The following is a 15,473-nucleotide window of genomic DNA, read 5'->3' on the forward strand; positions in this document are numbered from 1 at the left end:
ACACCGAGGCCCCCTGCTGGCTGCCAGGTAGCCGGTGCATGTCCCCGGGCCTCCCCTGTACGCTTAGAGCAACAGCTGACCCGAGGGAGAGAGCACCCTTCCCGTGACCTTTCTCACCTCGCCTGTACCTGTGTACCTGTCGTGTACCAGTGTACCTGTCCTGTACCTGTCTGGTACCTGTATACCTGTCGTGTGCCTGCCATGTACCTGTGTACCTGTGGTGCGCAGCCGTCCCTACACTGGCTGTGGTGTGTCTCTGTTCTCCTGCCCTACAGGTGCCGGCGTGTGAGAACTGGGGCTCGGTCGTGTTTGTTGAGTGCACGCGCTTAGAAGGAACTGCCTTTGGACAGTGCTGTCGACGTGGCTTCAGAGAGTTAAAAGCATAGAAACTTTATCATGCGAAGCATGTGATCGGAGCAGCAGCCAGCTGGGTCTTCTCCTTTTGTTTTCATTCAGGAATGTTCGACCTCAACGCCCGCCCCACCTCTTACTTCTTGAGTCTTCTATCACTTCAAATAAAAACAGTAGAAAGTTTAAGAGTGTCTCACAGTAATTCTGGGTTAGGCATTTTCACAATCAATATACTTTGCTTTTTTCTTTTCAGATGTTCCTCCTGCTGATCAAGAGAAGCTTTTTATCCAGAAGTTACGCCAGTGTTGTGTCCTCTTTGACTTTGTTTCTGATCCGCTGAGCGACCTAAAGTGGAAGGAAGTCAAACGAGCTGCTCTGAGTGAAATGGTGGAATACATCACCCACAGTCGCAATGTGATCACGGAGCCGATTTACCCAGAAGTAGTGCACATGGTAAGTGAGGGCCCTGTGGCCACCGAGCCCCAAGCGGACTCTGACGTCCTTACGACACGCTGAGACGTTTGAGCCGGACACGACACTTGCCACCAGAAAATCCTGTTCAAACACGTGTACTAGCGCAGAAGAAGGCCGATCTGTGTAGCATGTCCTGGATCGTGGATCAGGAGAGCGAGGGAGGTCGGGTGCCTTCCGGGGACCAGAGCGTCCTACACGTGTTGCCGCGTTTCCTCCTCACACCCGGTGAGGTAGAAGGTGTTAGAGCTTTGATGTGTACCGTTACCTTGCCCTCTTTCGACTTTTTTAAAGCTCTCTAGCCCTAATATGGGAGTGCCCTTACCTCATTTAGACGTGCAGGAGAATGCTGATGCTGGGAGGAGTTAAAAGAGAGGAGGGACCCAGCTGGTGTCCGCACGGGCCCACCCGATGGCTGTGACACACCCAGCCCTGTCTTGCTGCGTCGTCACTGCTGGTCTCTTTCAGCCCAGCCTCAGTCTTCTTCCATCTCACCCTGGCGTCCTGTTCCAGGTCCTTTGCAGGTCCCACTGTGACCCGGGAACATTTCAGGCTGTACCATTTCTAAAACTCCTAGGCCCAACTCCGCTTTTCTTTTGCATTTTTCTGAATTGTTGGTATTCTATCTGTCTTTGAAATAGTACTCCCTGGAGTTCCTGTCGTGGCGCAGTGGAAACGAATCCGACTAGGAACCATGAGGTTGCACGTTTGATCCCTGGCCTCGCTCAGTGGGTTAAGGATCCAGTGTTGCTGTGAGCTGTGGTGTAGGTCACAGACGAGGCTCAGATCTGGCACTGCTGTGGCCGTGGTGTAGGCCGGCAGCTGTAGCTCCAATTCGACCCCTAGCCTGGGAACCTGCATATGCCGTGGGTGCGGCCCTAAAAAGACAAAAGACAAAAAAAGAAAAAAAGAACCAGTACTCCTCTGTCATTAGGAAAAATCCTTGTTGCTGTGACATTTTAAATCCTAATTTTCATTGAATTCCTTAAGTTCCTTACTTTTTCCTCAAAGCTGTATATTTCAAAATTGACTAGACCTATTGACCTAAAATGTTTATTTTTGACTTTACTCTGTTTGATTTGGAAAAAAAAATGAAAGTCTTGTTCTTTTCACAGTTTGCAGTCTGTTACATCTGAAGTTGAGATCAGCTTGAGTATTACTGGTGACTTTCTTTTCAGAAAGATAGAAATTTTGTTCCGCTTTTTAATTTTTTATTGAAGTACCGTTGATTTTCAATGCTGTGTTAGTTTCAGGTGTACAGCAAAGGGACTCAGTTATACATATGTGTCTTTTTTTTTCCGGAGTCTTCTCCCTTTTCGCTTATTGTAAAATACTCAGTTCCCCGTACTCTTGACTGTCTGTTTCACACAGCGGCACGTATAGTGATGGACTGTTAAAGTGTGGGGCCCTCCAGCTCGCAGGCAGCCGAGGGCTGTGAGGGCCGTTGCTTCCTTCCCCAAAATCCCACCTGCAGAGGCCTCTAGGGGTGTCCTGAGCAGTAAACACTAAAACCTCACCCATACAGACCAAGGAAAAGTGGGGAATATCTCCTTTCTCTCCCCAGTTTCAACTCTCAGTTACTTTGGAAGGCTCCCCAAGCCCCAGAATCACAGAGGGAAATCTCTAATGTTCTCTCCCAACACGTTCGTCCTTCTCTTGTTCACGATACATTTCGTAATCCTCCTGGAACTTTGTTTTTAGGGCTCAGGACAGGGATGTGCCTTTGTCTTCTAAAATGATTGAAAAAGCTTAGAGTTCTCATTATGGCTCAGCAGTAACCAACCCAACTAGCATCCACGAGGACACAGGTTCGATCCCTGGCCTTGCTCAGTGGGTTAAGGCGCCGGGGTTGCCATGAGCTGTGGTGTAGGTCACAGATGAGGCTTGGATCCTGTGTTGCTGTGGCTGTGGTGTAGGCCAGCGCCTACAGCTCTGATTCGACCCCTATCTTGGGAACTTCCGTGTGCCTCAGGTGCGGCCCTGAAAAAAAGACCAAAAAAAAAGATTGAAATCTTTAGTCCTTACGTCATTTAATTCTGAATTAAATGCATTGATGTATTTCCTTTTAAGTTTATAAACACATGCACTTATTCTGTACTAAATGACATTTCTGGCAGGTCTTCCTGTTGGAAGGAGCCTCGGCTGCCCGTCGCTCCCGTCCCACAGGGAACTGGGAGGGCGGGGTCTGCAGAGAACAGGGAGACTCGGGGGGTCCCGGGTGTGGATCAGACGCCCATGCTTTGCACCCCGGCTGGGGCTGCCCGCCTGGCTCCGGCCCTGCTGCGGTTTCTCAGGCCGCGCACACGCCAGCACCGCCGCGGCCCGAGCCCTCGAGACTGTTTTGGGTTGAGCGCTCGTTTCGCCTCATCTCCCTGTCAACCGGGTCCTCCCGCGGTCTTGGCTTGGTCCCCACCCCGAAATTCAAGCCACGTTCAGGTGCCAGGCATTCTGCCCCCGCAGCACACAGCGTGTCCTTTCTCAGTTGAGAAGGCAGAGCGGTGGCCTCCGCCCTCCCGAAGCTCCGACCGGTCACCCGTCACTCGGCTGATGACAGTGCGACCGGGCTGGAGGGAGCTGCAGGACCGCCACCTGCCCACTTGTCCCGGGGAGCCGCGGGCCTCTCCTTGTCGCTGCGCGAGAGGGCCGCTGGTGGCCTCTCTGCTCGGCTGGAGCGAGGCAGCAGGAAGCTCAGCCTCTCCCTGCCCGGCCCTCGGGTGTGAGTGCGGGGCGCGGGGGGTAGGCCTCCTGTTTGATTTGCTGTCCTTTTGTTCTGTAGGCAGAGGGCGGTGATGAAAGACAGAATGAGGGAAGCGCGGGCTAGGGATGGCACTTGGCAGTGGTTTCCGACCGTCTCAGGAGGAGAGGACCAGGGCAGAGTTAGAGCAGCTGGTGGGGGGGTCTCAGCACACCCAGCGCCTGGACCCGCAGGGTTGCGGGGGCCAGGGCGGCGCGGGCCCCTCGTAGTGTCACCTACGTGCCACAGTGCGCCTGTCACCGCAGGGGCCCTCAGCCCACGTGCTTGAAGGACTGCGCCTTGTTGGCGTGTGCGCCTGTGTGGTTTTTGTTTTGTGGTAGTTTTTTCAAAGACGTTAACTCCCCCTCTGAAGACTCCAGAGCTCTTAGCTGTTACACCGCCTACGCCTGCTTCTTTTAAATAGGCCGCCTGTAGACTGGACTGCTGTGTGGTTTTCAACAGATTTATGGAGAGAGAATGCACATCTAAAATCCACCGCTTTAAAGGGGGTATAATATGTTTGGAGGACTGTGCAGCCGTCATCACATCTAATTTTATAACGTTTTCATCCCCCCGAAAGAAATCCCCTGCCCGTTAATAGTTACTGCCGCTCCCCCAGACCCCTTCCACTCGCCCCTGGCAGATACTCATCTACTTTCTCTCTACAGCTTTGCCTTGCGTGCGTATTTCATAGAAATGCAATTCTGCGACATGTGACTTTCTTTCATTTAGCAAGATGTCTTCTGTCACTTTCTTTTGGGGGGGGGCAGGGGGGAGTTGCACCCACGGCATGTGGACGTTCCTGGGCCAGGGGTCAAACCCGCACCACAGCAGCAACACCCAAGCCACTGCAGTGACAGCGCTGGATCCTCAACCCGCAGGGGAGCTGCACGCATGGTATCGTCACGTTTCATCCGTGCTGTCGCGTGTGTCGGGGTTTCTTTTTGTCGCTGGATAATTCTGCATTATGTGAACATAACACCCCCATTTCTTTTTTCGTTGTTGTTGTTGTTGTTGCTATTTCTTGGGCCGCTCCCGCGGCATATGGAGGTTCCCAGGCTAGGGGTCGAATCGGAGCTGTAGCCACCGGCCTACACCAGAGCCACAGCAACGCGGGATCCGAGCCGAATCTGCAACCTACACCACAGCTCACGGCAACGCCGGATCGTTAACCCCCTGAGCAAGGGCAGGGACCGAACCCGCAACCTCCTGGTTCCTAGTCGGATTCGTTAACCACTGCGCCACGACGGGAACTCCAACACCCCCATTTCTTTATCCATTTGTCCATTGATGGGCCTCTGAGGAATCTCTGCTGCTTGGCAGTTATGAGTGATGCTGCCGTGAGCGCTGTGTGCCAGCTTTTGTGTGCGCGTACGTTTTTCTTTCTCCTGGGCGTTGACCTGGGGGTGGCGCCGCTGGGTCACATGTTAACACCTCGAGTTTAGCGCTTGAAGAGCCGCGCTTCCCAAAGTGGCTGCGCGCTTGGCGTCCCCACCGGGAGGGCAGGGGGTTCCAGCCTCTCGCCTGGTCAGCACTGTCGTCCTGTCTTTCCGACACTGGCCGGAGGTGGGTGAGAGGTGGGGTCTCGCTGTGCTTTCGACTCGCGTCTCCCCCGTAACAGGCGTGACATCGTCTCGTGTGTGCTGTGTGTTTCGTACATCGTAGGCTTCGGTCCTAGAGCTCGAGGGAACCCCGTAGGTCATCCAGCCTGACGTATCTTCCAGGTGGACCTGGGTGCGGGGTGGGGGTGAAAAGCAGCGCCGCTCCGGGAGGAGAGCGCCCGGCCTCGGGAGTCTCGGGCCTACATCGCATAAACGTCCTGGTCTCCTAATGTCCGTCACTTAAAAAAGATAACCAGCTCTGTCTTGCTTTTCAATTAAGCTACCTAATTAATCTGTTTCTCAGGCATTGGCATCTTTCTTAGTGTCAAACCCCGACAGCAAAACCAAGTTACCGGTGCGGCCACGTCTTCCGTGACCACCGCTTCCGACTAATAATCAGGCCGTTGCAGCCTGGAGGGTGCAGGGAGCGCTTCCTCACAGAGTGAGCAGAATGGCAGTGTCGCTTCAAGGGAAATAACGGGCAGTGTGTGCTGTCCATGGCAGAGTGTGAGCTTCTGGGCAGAATTTTGAACTTGGGGGCATTTGACTCTGCCAGTGTGAGCTTCCGCTTGACGTCGGGGGGTGGCGGGTACGCACGTGGTCTGCAGTGCCTGGGACCACATGAGGTGGACATGATGCCTGCGCGGTCCCGGGAGTGCACGAAAACCAGTCGGGCTCCGGAGTTCCCGCCACGGCACAGCCTGGCCTCCTGCCTCTTCGGCGGCGTGGGTTCAATCCCCAGCTCGACACAGTGGGTCAAAGGATCTGGTGTTGCCACAGCTTGGGATAGGCAGCACCTGCAGCTGGGATTTGATCTCTGGCCTGGGAACTTCTCTATGCCACAGGTGCAGCCATAAAAATTTTTTTCAATAAAAAGATAAGGTTTATAATTCCACAGAATAGCTAGCCTTGAGTAGACGACTACTTGGTAGGTGTTGGTGTCGTATCAACGTCCACAGTTGTCTAAAAGGGCTATTCATTGACCCTCCCTTTTCCAACTGCTTATCTGCCAGAGACAGATTTTTTTCCCTAGATTTCATACAAATCAACACTCTGAACGTAGAAGCAGATGTAAGAATCCAGCTGTTTTTTACTAAGCCAGACAGTAAAGAGATGTGCAAAAACGTGAAACAGTGCCACTCTTCACACTGAATGTTTTTGGGGAAATATTTTTGTTTAATATGAGTTGTTTTTATGAAATAACTAACATTAGTTAGGAAAAATTCATTATTTGTCTGGATGTCCCCATTGCGGCTCACCAGAAAGAAATCAGACTGGTATCTGTTAGGATGCAGTTTCCATCCCTGGCTCTGCTTAGCGGGTTAAGGATCTGGTGTTGCTGTGAGCTACGGTGTAGGTCGCAGACTCAGCTCAGATCTTACGGCTGTGGCTGGGGTGTAGGCCCGAGGCTGCAGCTCTGATGTGACCCCTAGCCTGGGAACCTCCATATGCCATGGGTGCAGCCCTAAAAAGACAAAGAAAAAAAAGTTATTTTTTATGTTTATGTTATTTATATGACAATGAAATGGATTTATATTTTTATAGTAAATGAGTGTGTTTAAATCGCTCTGGTTTAATTTCTGATGCAGTCAGTGTCAATAGATAAAACTCTCATAAACGAAAGTTCTTTGGGATCCTCGATACTCTTTAGGAGTTTAAAGGGTCCTGAGACCAAAAAGTGTGGGAACCACCCGTCTCCACGGCTGCCACCCCGCTCCACCTGGTGCTGGTGCTCCGTGGCAGGTGTTCTCTGGGTTGTGCAGAGTGGCCCCCCTGCCTTGTCCGCGAGGTGAAACCTCGGTACTAGCGGTGACAGCTCTAACTCCCCTCTGTTAGTTCCGGGAGAAAGACTTGGAATATTTTTAAAATGCATGCTTATTTTATTTTGGTTTGCTTTTTTTTCTTTTTTTTTTTTTTCTTTGGCCAAAGGCACAGCATGTGGAAGTTCCTGGGCCAGGGATTCAAACCTGCTAAAATGTCAGGGAAGCAAATACAGAAACATAGAAGCTAATGTTCTTCCTCCCTCCTCTGCTCCCTAGTCCTGCCTCAGCCCACTCCCACCTCGCCCCAACCAACTCAGAGGTACCTTTTTTTTTTTTTTTTTCAAAAGGCTACTAAGAAACTTTTGGAAATGACAGATATGTTTATTATCCGGATTGTATGATGGTTTCACAGATGGATGCAAATTGTTTGCGTTTTGGGGTTTGTTTTGCTTTTGTCTTTTTAGGGCCGCACCCGCGGCCTATGGAGGCATATCCAGCAACGGCGGATCCTTAACCCGCTGAGCAAGGCCAAGGATTGAACCCGCGTCTTCGAAAATACTAGTCGGGTTCGTTAGCCACTGAGCCACAACGAGAACGCTGCAAATTGTACACTTTACAAACAGTTGCCTGAGTCAGTTATACCTCCCTGAAGCTGGGTTTTCTAAGCTCCTAAATTGGTGGGCCTTTCTTTTCATGAATATGTGTATTTGAAGAGAATCGGTATCTTGAAACTATCAAGCCTGTCAAACTTTGAACACAGCGTATTTCCCATTTTGATCGTCTTTGTGGTTTCCAGGATGTAGACCCATGTATATGTTTCTGCATACGTAGATTTTAGATCCATAAGCACTGCATTTTTTGGTGCTATTGTACGTAGGCTTTTAGTTTTCTAGTTCTAATTGGTTATTGTCTCTTTCTTTTTCTCTTTTTGTCTTTTTGCCTTTTCTCGGGCCACTCCCGCGGCATGTGGAGGTTCCCAGGCTAGGGGTCGAGTCGGAGCTGTAGCCGCCAGCCTACACCAGAGCCACAGCAACGCGGGATCCAAGCCGATTCTGCCACCTATGCCGCAGCTCAGGGCAACACCAGATCCTCAACCCACTGAGCAAGGCCAGGGATCAAACCCGAAACCGCATGGTTCCTAGTCGGGTTTGTTAACCACTGAGCCACAACAGGAATTCCTGTTGTCTCTTTCTTACAGTTGTATCAAATGCTCCATGTTATTCGGTATATAAATATTAGGGTTATTTATGAGTTGAATTGACTCCTTTATAACTATAAAATGATCCTTAAATCACTGGGCATAGTATTTTTCCAAAATGGATTCTGTGCGACGTTAACATAGCCGCTCCCAGCTGCCTTTCCACCAGTGTTGACTTGGCACACTTTTCCTTTCACTTTGGACCAGTTGGTAGCTTTACACAGATACGGATAACATGCAGTCGGGGCTCTGCCTTTTCCTGGGGGTGTTCAGACCGTTTTATTTTCCCGTGAGTATTGGTATCTGCCGTCTTGCTGTATTTTCTCTGCATACCCATCTGGTTTTTGTTTGAGGTCTCTCTTTTTCTGCTTTGTTCTCCCGGATCAATTGAATACTTCTTATGATTCCATTTTCTCTCTTTTCATTAGCGGCACATGGGAGCTCCTGGACTGGGGGTCGAATTCGAGTTGCAGCTGCCAGCCTACACCACAGCTATGGCAACACCAGATCCAAGCCACATCTTCAACCTACCCTGCAACTCACAGCCATGCGGGATCCTTAACCCAATGGGCGAGGCCAGGGATTGAACCCGCGTCCTCATGGGTGCTAGTTGGGTTGATTACCACTGAGTCACAACAGCAACTCCCTTTGTTGGCTTTTTAACTCTCACTCTTTATTGTTTGATCTCACTTACTTACCTTTTCTGGATACGTCTTTAATCGCAGTTGACCTTCGAGTAACAATGCGCCATTTCACAGAGATTATAAGTTCACGACCCACTTGCATGTCTTCTCTCCCAACTTTCTGCTCTTGTTGTCATTCATTTTATTTCTTCACGTGTTTTAAGCTCCACAATGTATTATTTTTAGAACACGTCTGCTTTAAAGAGATTTAAATAATTTTTTTGAAACCTTTTACACTTAACCTAGATAGTCACCATTTGCAGGTTCTTCATGCCAGGTGTGCATCTAACCATTTTCCTTCTCCTTGAGGGACTTTTTTTTTAATTTACTTTTATTTATTGAAATATAGTTGGTTTACAGTGCTGTGCCACTTTCTGCTGTACAGCAGAGTGACCCAAGCCGTGTGTGTGTGTGTTCCTTTTCTGTCTTCTCTGGTGATCTGTCCCAAGAGGCCAGCTCTAGCTCCCCATGCTGTGCAGCGGGACCTCCTTGCTTACCCATTCTAAATAGAATACTTCACGTCTACTGACCCCGAACTCCCCGTCCATCCCACTTCCTCCTCCCTCCCGCTTGGCAACCACAAGTGTGTTCTCTAGGTCTGTGAATCTGTTCTGTAGATAGGTTCATTTGTGCCATATTTTAGATTCTGCATATCAGTAATATCACATGGTATTTACCTTTCTGTTTTTGACTTAGTGTGAGAATCGCTGGTTGCCACCGTGTTGTTGCAAATGGCGTTATTTTGTTCTTTTTTATGGCTGAGGAGTAGTCCATTGTGTATATCTACCACATCTTTTTAATCCATTCACCTGTGGATGGACATTTAGGTTGCTTCCATGTCTTGGATGTTGTGCATGGTGCTGCTGTGAACATAGGGCTGCATGTATCTTTTTGAATTATAGTTTTGTCTGATATATGTGCAGGAGTGGGATTGCTGGATCATATGGTAGGTTTTTTTTGTTTTGTTTTGTTTTTTGTTTTTTTTGTCTTTCTAGGGCCACACCCACGGCATATGGAGGTTCCCAGGCTAAGGGTCTAATTGGAGCTGTAGCCACCAGCCACAGCCACACCAACACCAGATCTGAGCCACATCTGCAAGCTACACTACAGCTGCTGAGCGAGGCCCAGGAACGAACCCTCAACCTCATGGTTCCTAGTCGGATTCGTTTCCACTGCGCCACCACAGGAACTCCCATGTGGTAGTTGTGTTTTCAGCATTCTGAGGAACCTCCACACTGTTCTCCGTAGTGGTTGTACCAGTGCACCTTCCCACCAGCAGTGTAGGAGGGTTCCCGTTTCTGCACACCCTCTCCAGCATTTGTTACTTGTAGACTTGTTCATGACGGCCCTTCCGACCAGTTTGAGCTGGTACCTCGTGTAGTTTTGATTTGCATTTCTCTAATAATTGGTGATGCTGAGCACTTTTTCATGTGCCTGCCTGGCTGGCTGTCTTCTTTGGAGCAATGTCCATTTTTTGATTGGGTTGTTGTTTTTCTCTTGTTGAGTTGTGTGAGTTGTTTGCATATTTTGGAGATGAAGCCCTTGTCAGGTGCATCGTTTGCAACTGTTTTCTCCCATTCCTTGAGTTGTCTGTGTGTGTCTGTGTGTGTTTATGGTTTCCTTTGCTGTGCAAAAGCTTGGGGGTTTGATTGGGTACCGTTTGTTTATTTCTGTTTTTATTTCTGTTGCCTTGGGAGACGGACCTAAGAAAACATTTGTACAGTTGACGTCAGAGAATGTTTGGCCTGTGTTCTAAGAGTTTTGTGGTGTCATGTCTTATGTTTAAGTCTTTAAGCCATTTTGAGTTTGTTTTTGTACACGGTGTGAGGGTGTGTTGTAGTTTCATTGATTTACATGCATCTGTCCAGTTTTCCCAGCACCACTTGCTGAAGAGACTGTCTCTTTCCCATTTTGTATTCCTGCCTCCTTTGTCTAAGATTAATTGACCATAGGCATCTGGGTTTATTTCTGGTCCCTCTATTCTGTTCCATTGATCCATATGTCTGTTTTTGTACCAGTACCACACTCTTTTGATGACTGTGGCTTTGTGATATTGTCTGAAGTCTGGGAGGGTTGTGTCTCCTGCTTTGTTCTTTTTCCTCAGGATTGCTTTTGCAATTTGGGGTCTTTTATATTTCCATATACATTTTTGGATTATTCTAGTTCTGTGAAAAATGTCATGGGTAATTTGATAGGGATTGCATTAAATCTGTAGATTTTGGGGGGTAGTATGGTCATTTTAACTGCTAATTTTTCCAACCCAAGAGCATGGGCTATCTTTCCATTTCTTTGATTTCTCTTTAATTTCCTTTATTAATGTTTTATAGTTCTCAGCCTTCTTGCAAAACTTTAGTATTTCTTGCAGCACAGGTCTACTGGTGATTAATTTTTCGAGCATCTGTTTGTCTGCAAACGCCTTTCTTTTGCATTTGATTTTGGAAGAGATACAGGCATACTTGTCATGCTTCACTTTACTGCACTTTGAGTATGTTATGTTTTTCACAAATTGAAATTGGTGGCAGCCCTGCATCAAGAAAATCTATTGGCATCATTTTCCAAAGAAAACATTGGCTCATTTCATGTCTCTGGGTCACATTTTGGTAATTCCTGAAATATTCCAACCCCCTACCCCCACCCCCACCCCCCAAGAGCAAAAAGGTTGGGACTTACTGAAGGGTTAGGTGGTGGTTAGCATTTTTATCAATGAGGTATTTTTAACGAAGGTATGTACGTTTTTAGACGAAATGCTATTGCACACTTAGTAGAGTACAGTACAATGTAAACATAACGTTCACATGCGCTGGGAAGCCAAAAATTTCATGTGACTCAAGCTTTATCTTGACATTCTCTGTTTCAGTGGTCTGGGACTGAACCACAATACTGGTGGGTTTAAAACAACAGGTCATGGTTTAATCCTCTAAAATTTTTGCTCCACTGTCTTCTTGCTTGCATTGTTTCTGGTGAGAACTCTGCTGCCATTCCAGCCTCTGTTCTTCTGAACATACCATTCCTCTGCCTACAGCTTGGAAGTTCCCAGGCTTGTTCTTTTTCTTTTAGTCATTTTTTCCTTGTATGTTTCATTTGATGATTTCCTTTTCTGTCTTCAAGTTCATTAATCTTTTCTTCAGTGTCTCATCTTTTGTTTTTTGTTTTTGTTTTGCCTTTTTTTTTTTTTTTTTTTTTTAAGGGCCACACCTGCTCCATATGGAAGCTAGGGGTCGAATCTACTGGCCACAGCCACACCAACGTGGGATACGAGCCACGTCTGCAACCTACACCACAGCTCATGGCAGTGCTGGATCCCTGACCCACTGAGCAAGGCCAGGGATTGAACCCAAATCCTCACGGATACTAGTCGGATTTGTTTCTGCTGCACCACAACAGGAACTCCCTGTCTCATCTTTTATTTCCCATCCAGTAAATTTTTCATCTCACGCATCATAGTTTTCATCTCATGTAGTTTGTGTCTTTTCTGTCTTCATATCTCTGCCTAACTTTTTGAAAGTATAAAATATTGTTTTAGCCTTGTCTCTAATTCCACTATTGGGTCAGTTCCAGGTCAGTTCAACTGATCGGTTTTCCTTCACAATATAAATATTCTTTAAGATTTTTGTTTTTTCTATTATAGTTGACTTACAATGTTCTATCAGTTTTCGCTGTACAGCAAAGTAACCCAGTCATTCATACACACACACACACACACACACACACGCACGCATGCACGCACACACATACATATACACACATGTATACACATATATTCTTTTTCTCGTATTATCCTCCATCATGTTCCATCACAGGTGACTAGATATATAGCTATACCTGTATATCTACACCCTGTGTGTATACCTGTAAGTGTCTGTGTGTGTGTGTCTGTGTGTGTGTGTGAGAGAGAGAGAGATCCTGCAGCAGGATCTCATTGCTTATCCACTCCAAATGCAATAGTTTGTATCTTGTAAACGATGATTTCATGCCACTTTGTGTGGTAATTTTTTTTGGACGCCTGGCACTGTGGATTTTGCCTTTATGAGTGTGGCATACTTCCCTATTTCTGTTAACGTTCTGGGGATTATTTGGGATGCAGTTCAGTTACTTACAAACAGTTTGGTCCTTTCAGTTCTTGCTTTCCAAGATGCGTTAGGAAGGACCGTGGGCATAACCTTTCGTGGCTAATTATCCCCCTACTGAGGCAGGCTGTTCTCATGGTGAGTCCAGTGCTGCGTGAATTGATGGGTTTTTCCAGGCTGCTTGGTGGGAACAGGCATGCTCCCAGCCCTGGGTTAGTATCACCTCTCTCGGGTCTTCTCAGGTAGTTCTTTTTGCAGCCTCCAATAGTTTTCTTGCACAAATGTGCTGAACAGCCCTCAGCTGGATAGTCAAGGAGCCTCCGGACTCTCTGGAGTAATCTTTGTGCAGCTCCGTCCTCCCTGGGACTCTGCCTTGCAGGTTCTAGCCATCTGTCATCTGTGGGGCTTCCCTGGCTTCTTTCTCCCTGTGCTGCACCCTGGAAACTCTATCAAAGCAGAATGCTGGGCGTTCGTGTCCCACCCCTCAAATCTCTGTCTTTCCCTCTCTGAAACCCATGTCTTAAAATCCGTAATTCTATGTGTTTTTCCTTCATTTTTTTTGCTTGTTTCAGCAAGTAGGGTAACCCCATTCCGATTACTCTGTCTTGTTCAGAAGAGGAAGTCTCTGCCTCATTTGTAGTGCTCAGTACATAACTGTTCACACAGGTGATCCAGCAGTGGCTCAGCAAAAACATGCTGATCGAAGGGTGTGCGTGTAACGTGTCATTCTGTTACCTGTGTGCGTGTCGTCAGTGGAGGCGGCACGTAGCAAGCAAGCGGTCGGCTGTCCGAGTGTGGCCGGCAAATAAGCGCTTCCACTCTGAAGCTTCCCCTCGCGGTGTACGCGTCACGTGGAATGCAGACCATGTAGTTTTGCTCTTCTAAAGCCATCCTGAACTTTCTCAGTTTACTGAAAAAAAAAATCAGTATTGTAATAAAGCAGATGCTTAAGAATATCAATGGTAAACTCTAGTTAGTGGCTGCATGGTTATCAAATTCAGCTATTTTGCATTGAGGCTTCTCGTAATGATATTGGGTTAAATCATTCAGAAGCCGTGTAAAATTCACCTTTGGCCCAGACTAAATCACTTAAGAGAAACTCCTAAGAGTTCCCTGATGGCCTAACAGATTAAGGACTTGGCATGGTCACTGCTGTGGTGCAGGTTCGATCCCTGGCTCAGGAACTCTTCTGCATGCCACAGGCACAGCAAAAACAAAAACAAAACAAAAAACACAGAGAAACTTCCATTTCCAGTGTTATTTTTAAATAACACTAATTGAGTTCCCATTGTGGCTCACTGGGTTAAGAGCCCAGCTAATATCCACAAGGATGTGGGCTTGATCCCTGGCCTTGTTCAGTGGGTTAAGGATCTGGCGTTGCTGTGAGCTGTGGTGTGGGTCGCAGACACAGCTCTGATCCCACGTGGCTGTGGCGTAGGCTGTCAGCTGCAGCTCCGATTGAACCCCTAGCCTAGAAACTTCCATGTGCCGCAGGTGCGGCCATGAAAAGACAAAGAAAAACCACAAATTGAATTGACTTCTAAGTATTACAGATTCGTGGTTATCTCATGTAGGTACGTTTCTGTTCCTCGTCGTCGTTGTTGTTGTTGTTTGGCCATGATGTGCAGCGGCTCAAAGCAGGATCTCAGTTCCCCAGCCAGGGATTGAACCTGGGCTGCAGCCAAATCCTAACAGGGAAACCCCTAAATTTTCTATTCTTAAGCTCAAAAATAAAAATTAGAAAATAAACTCAAGCGTAATTATAAGTAACTGGCGTATTTTCATTTGAAGAAGATGGTATGATACATTTAGTTGTGAAATAGTCATAAAACTGAAATGTCCGTTGTTTGAAAAATTGAGATTAAGTTTCCTTTATTAAGTATCCTGCAAACGTTTGTAGTTATTTATTTCCGTACCTTTAACTTGGTTTAAGAACATTTTTGCATGACTGTAAAACAGCAAGCTGCTCAGAGTACAGCTTGTAGGGCTTTTCTTCCAGGATCTATTTGGAGGGAAAGCTGCGTTATTTGAAAACAGCTCTTACTTAGAGAAAGTAGCGCTGTCGAGTCATGGAACAGGGGACCTGGCCCCACCCACCTGGCGTGTTCATTGCGGTGCGATGGGCCCTGGGGGGTGGTGCTGGCATAGAGGCGTTGAACCAAGAACTACCCAACCATCCAGTTATATTTCACAGAGAAAATGGGCAGATGGAGTTCCTGCTGTGGCGCAGCAGAAATGAATCCGACTAGGATCCATGAAGATGCAGGTTCAATCCCTGGCCTCGATCAGTGGGTTGGGGAATCCACCGTTGCTGTGAGCTGGTTGCCGGGTGGTGTAGGTCGCAGATGTGGCTGGGACCCCTCATTGCTGTGGCTGTGGTGTAGGCTGGCAGCTGTAGCTCCGATTCAACCCCTAGCCTGGGAACCTCCATGTGCCAAGGGTGCAGCCCTAAAAAGCAAAAAGAAAGAGAGAGAGGAAGGAAGGAAATTGGCAGATGAAAGAAGAGCCTGAGATCAGGGACCCACCTGGTTCTGGGGTCAGGAAGGCTCTCCTGATGAAATTACATGGCAGCTGAGAGGTAAGGCTTAATTGGGAGGTTTTGGCA

General features: G+C 47.7%; 1 protein-coding gene across 6 annotated transcripts in view; it reads left to right on the top strand.

Moving 5' to 3' along the window:
* PPP2R5C (protein phosphatase 2 regulatory subunit B'gamma) overlaps positions 1-15,473 on the top strand; it is a 138,883-nt gene that overhangs the window by 84,365 nt on the left and 39,045 nt on the right. For all 6 annotated transcript variants that reach the window (XM_047795495.1, XM_047795493.1, XM_047795496.1 and 3 more), the window contains one exon: positions 605-804. In XM_047795495.1, the coding sequence (XP_047651451.1) occupies positions 605-804 (200 nt within the window). The remainder of the gene's footprint in view (positions 1-604; positions 805-15,473) is intronic.

This window comes from Phacochoerus africanus, chromosome 9, assembly GCF_016906955.1.
Source record: "Phacochoerus africanus isolate WHEZ1 chromosome 9, ROS_Pafr_v1, whole genome shotgun sequence".
In the NCBI taxonomy this organism is placed as follows: domain Eukaryota; kingdom Metazoa; phylum Chordata; class Mammalia; order Artiodactyla; family Suidae; genus Phacochoerus; species Phacochoerus africanus.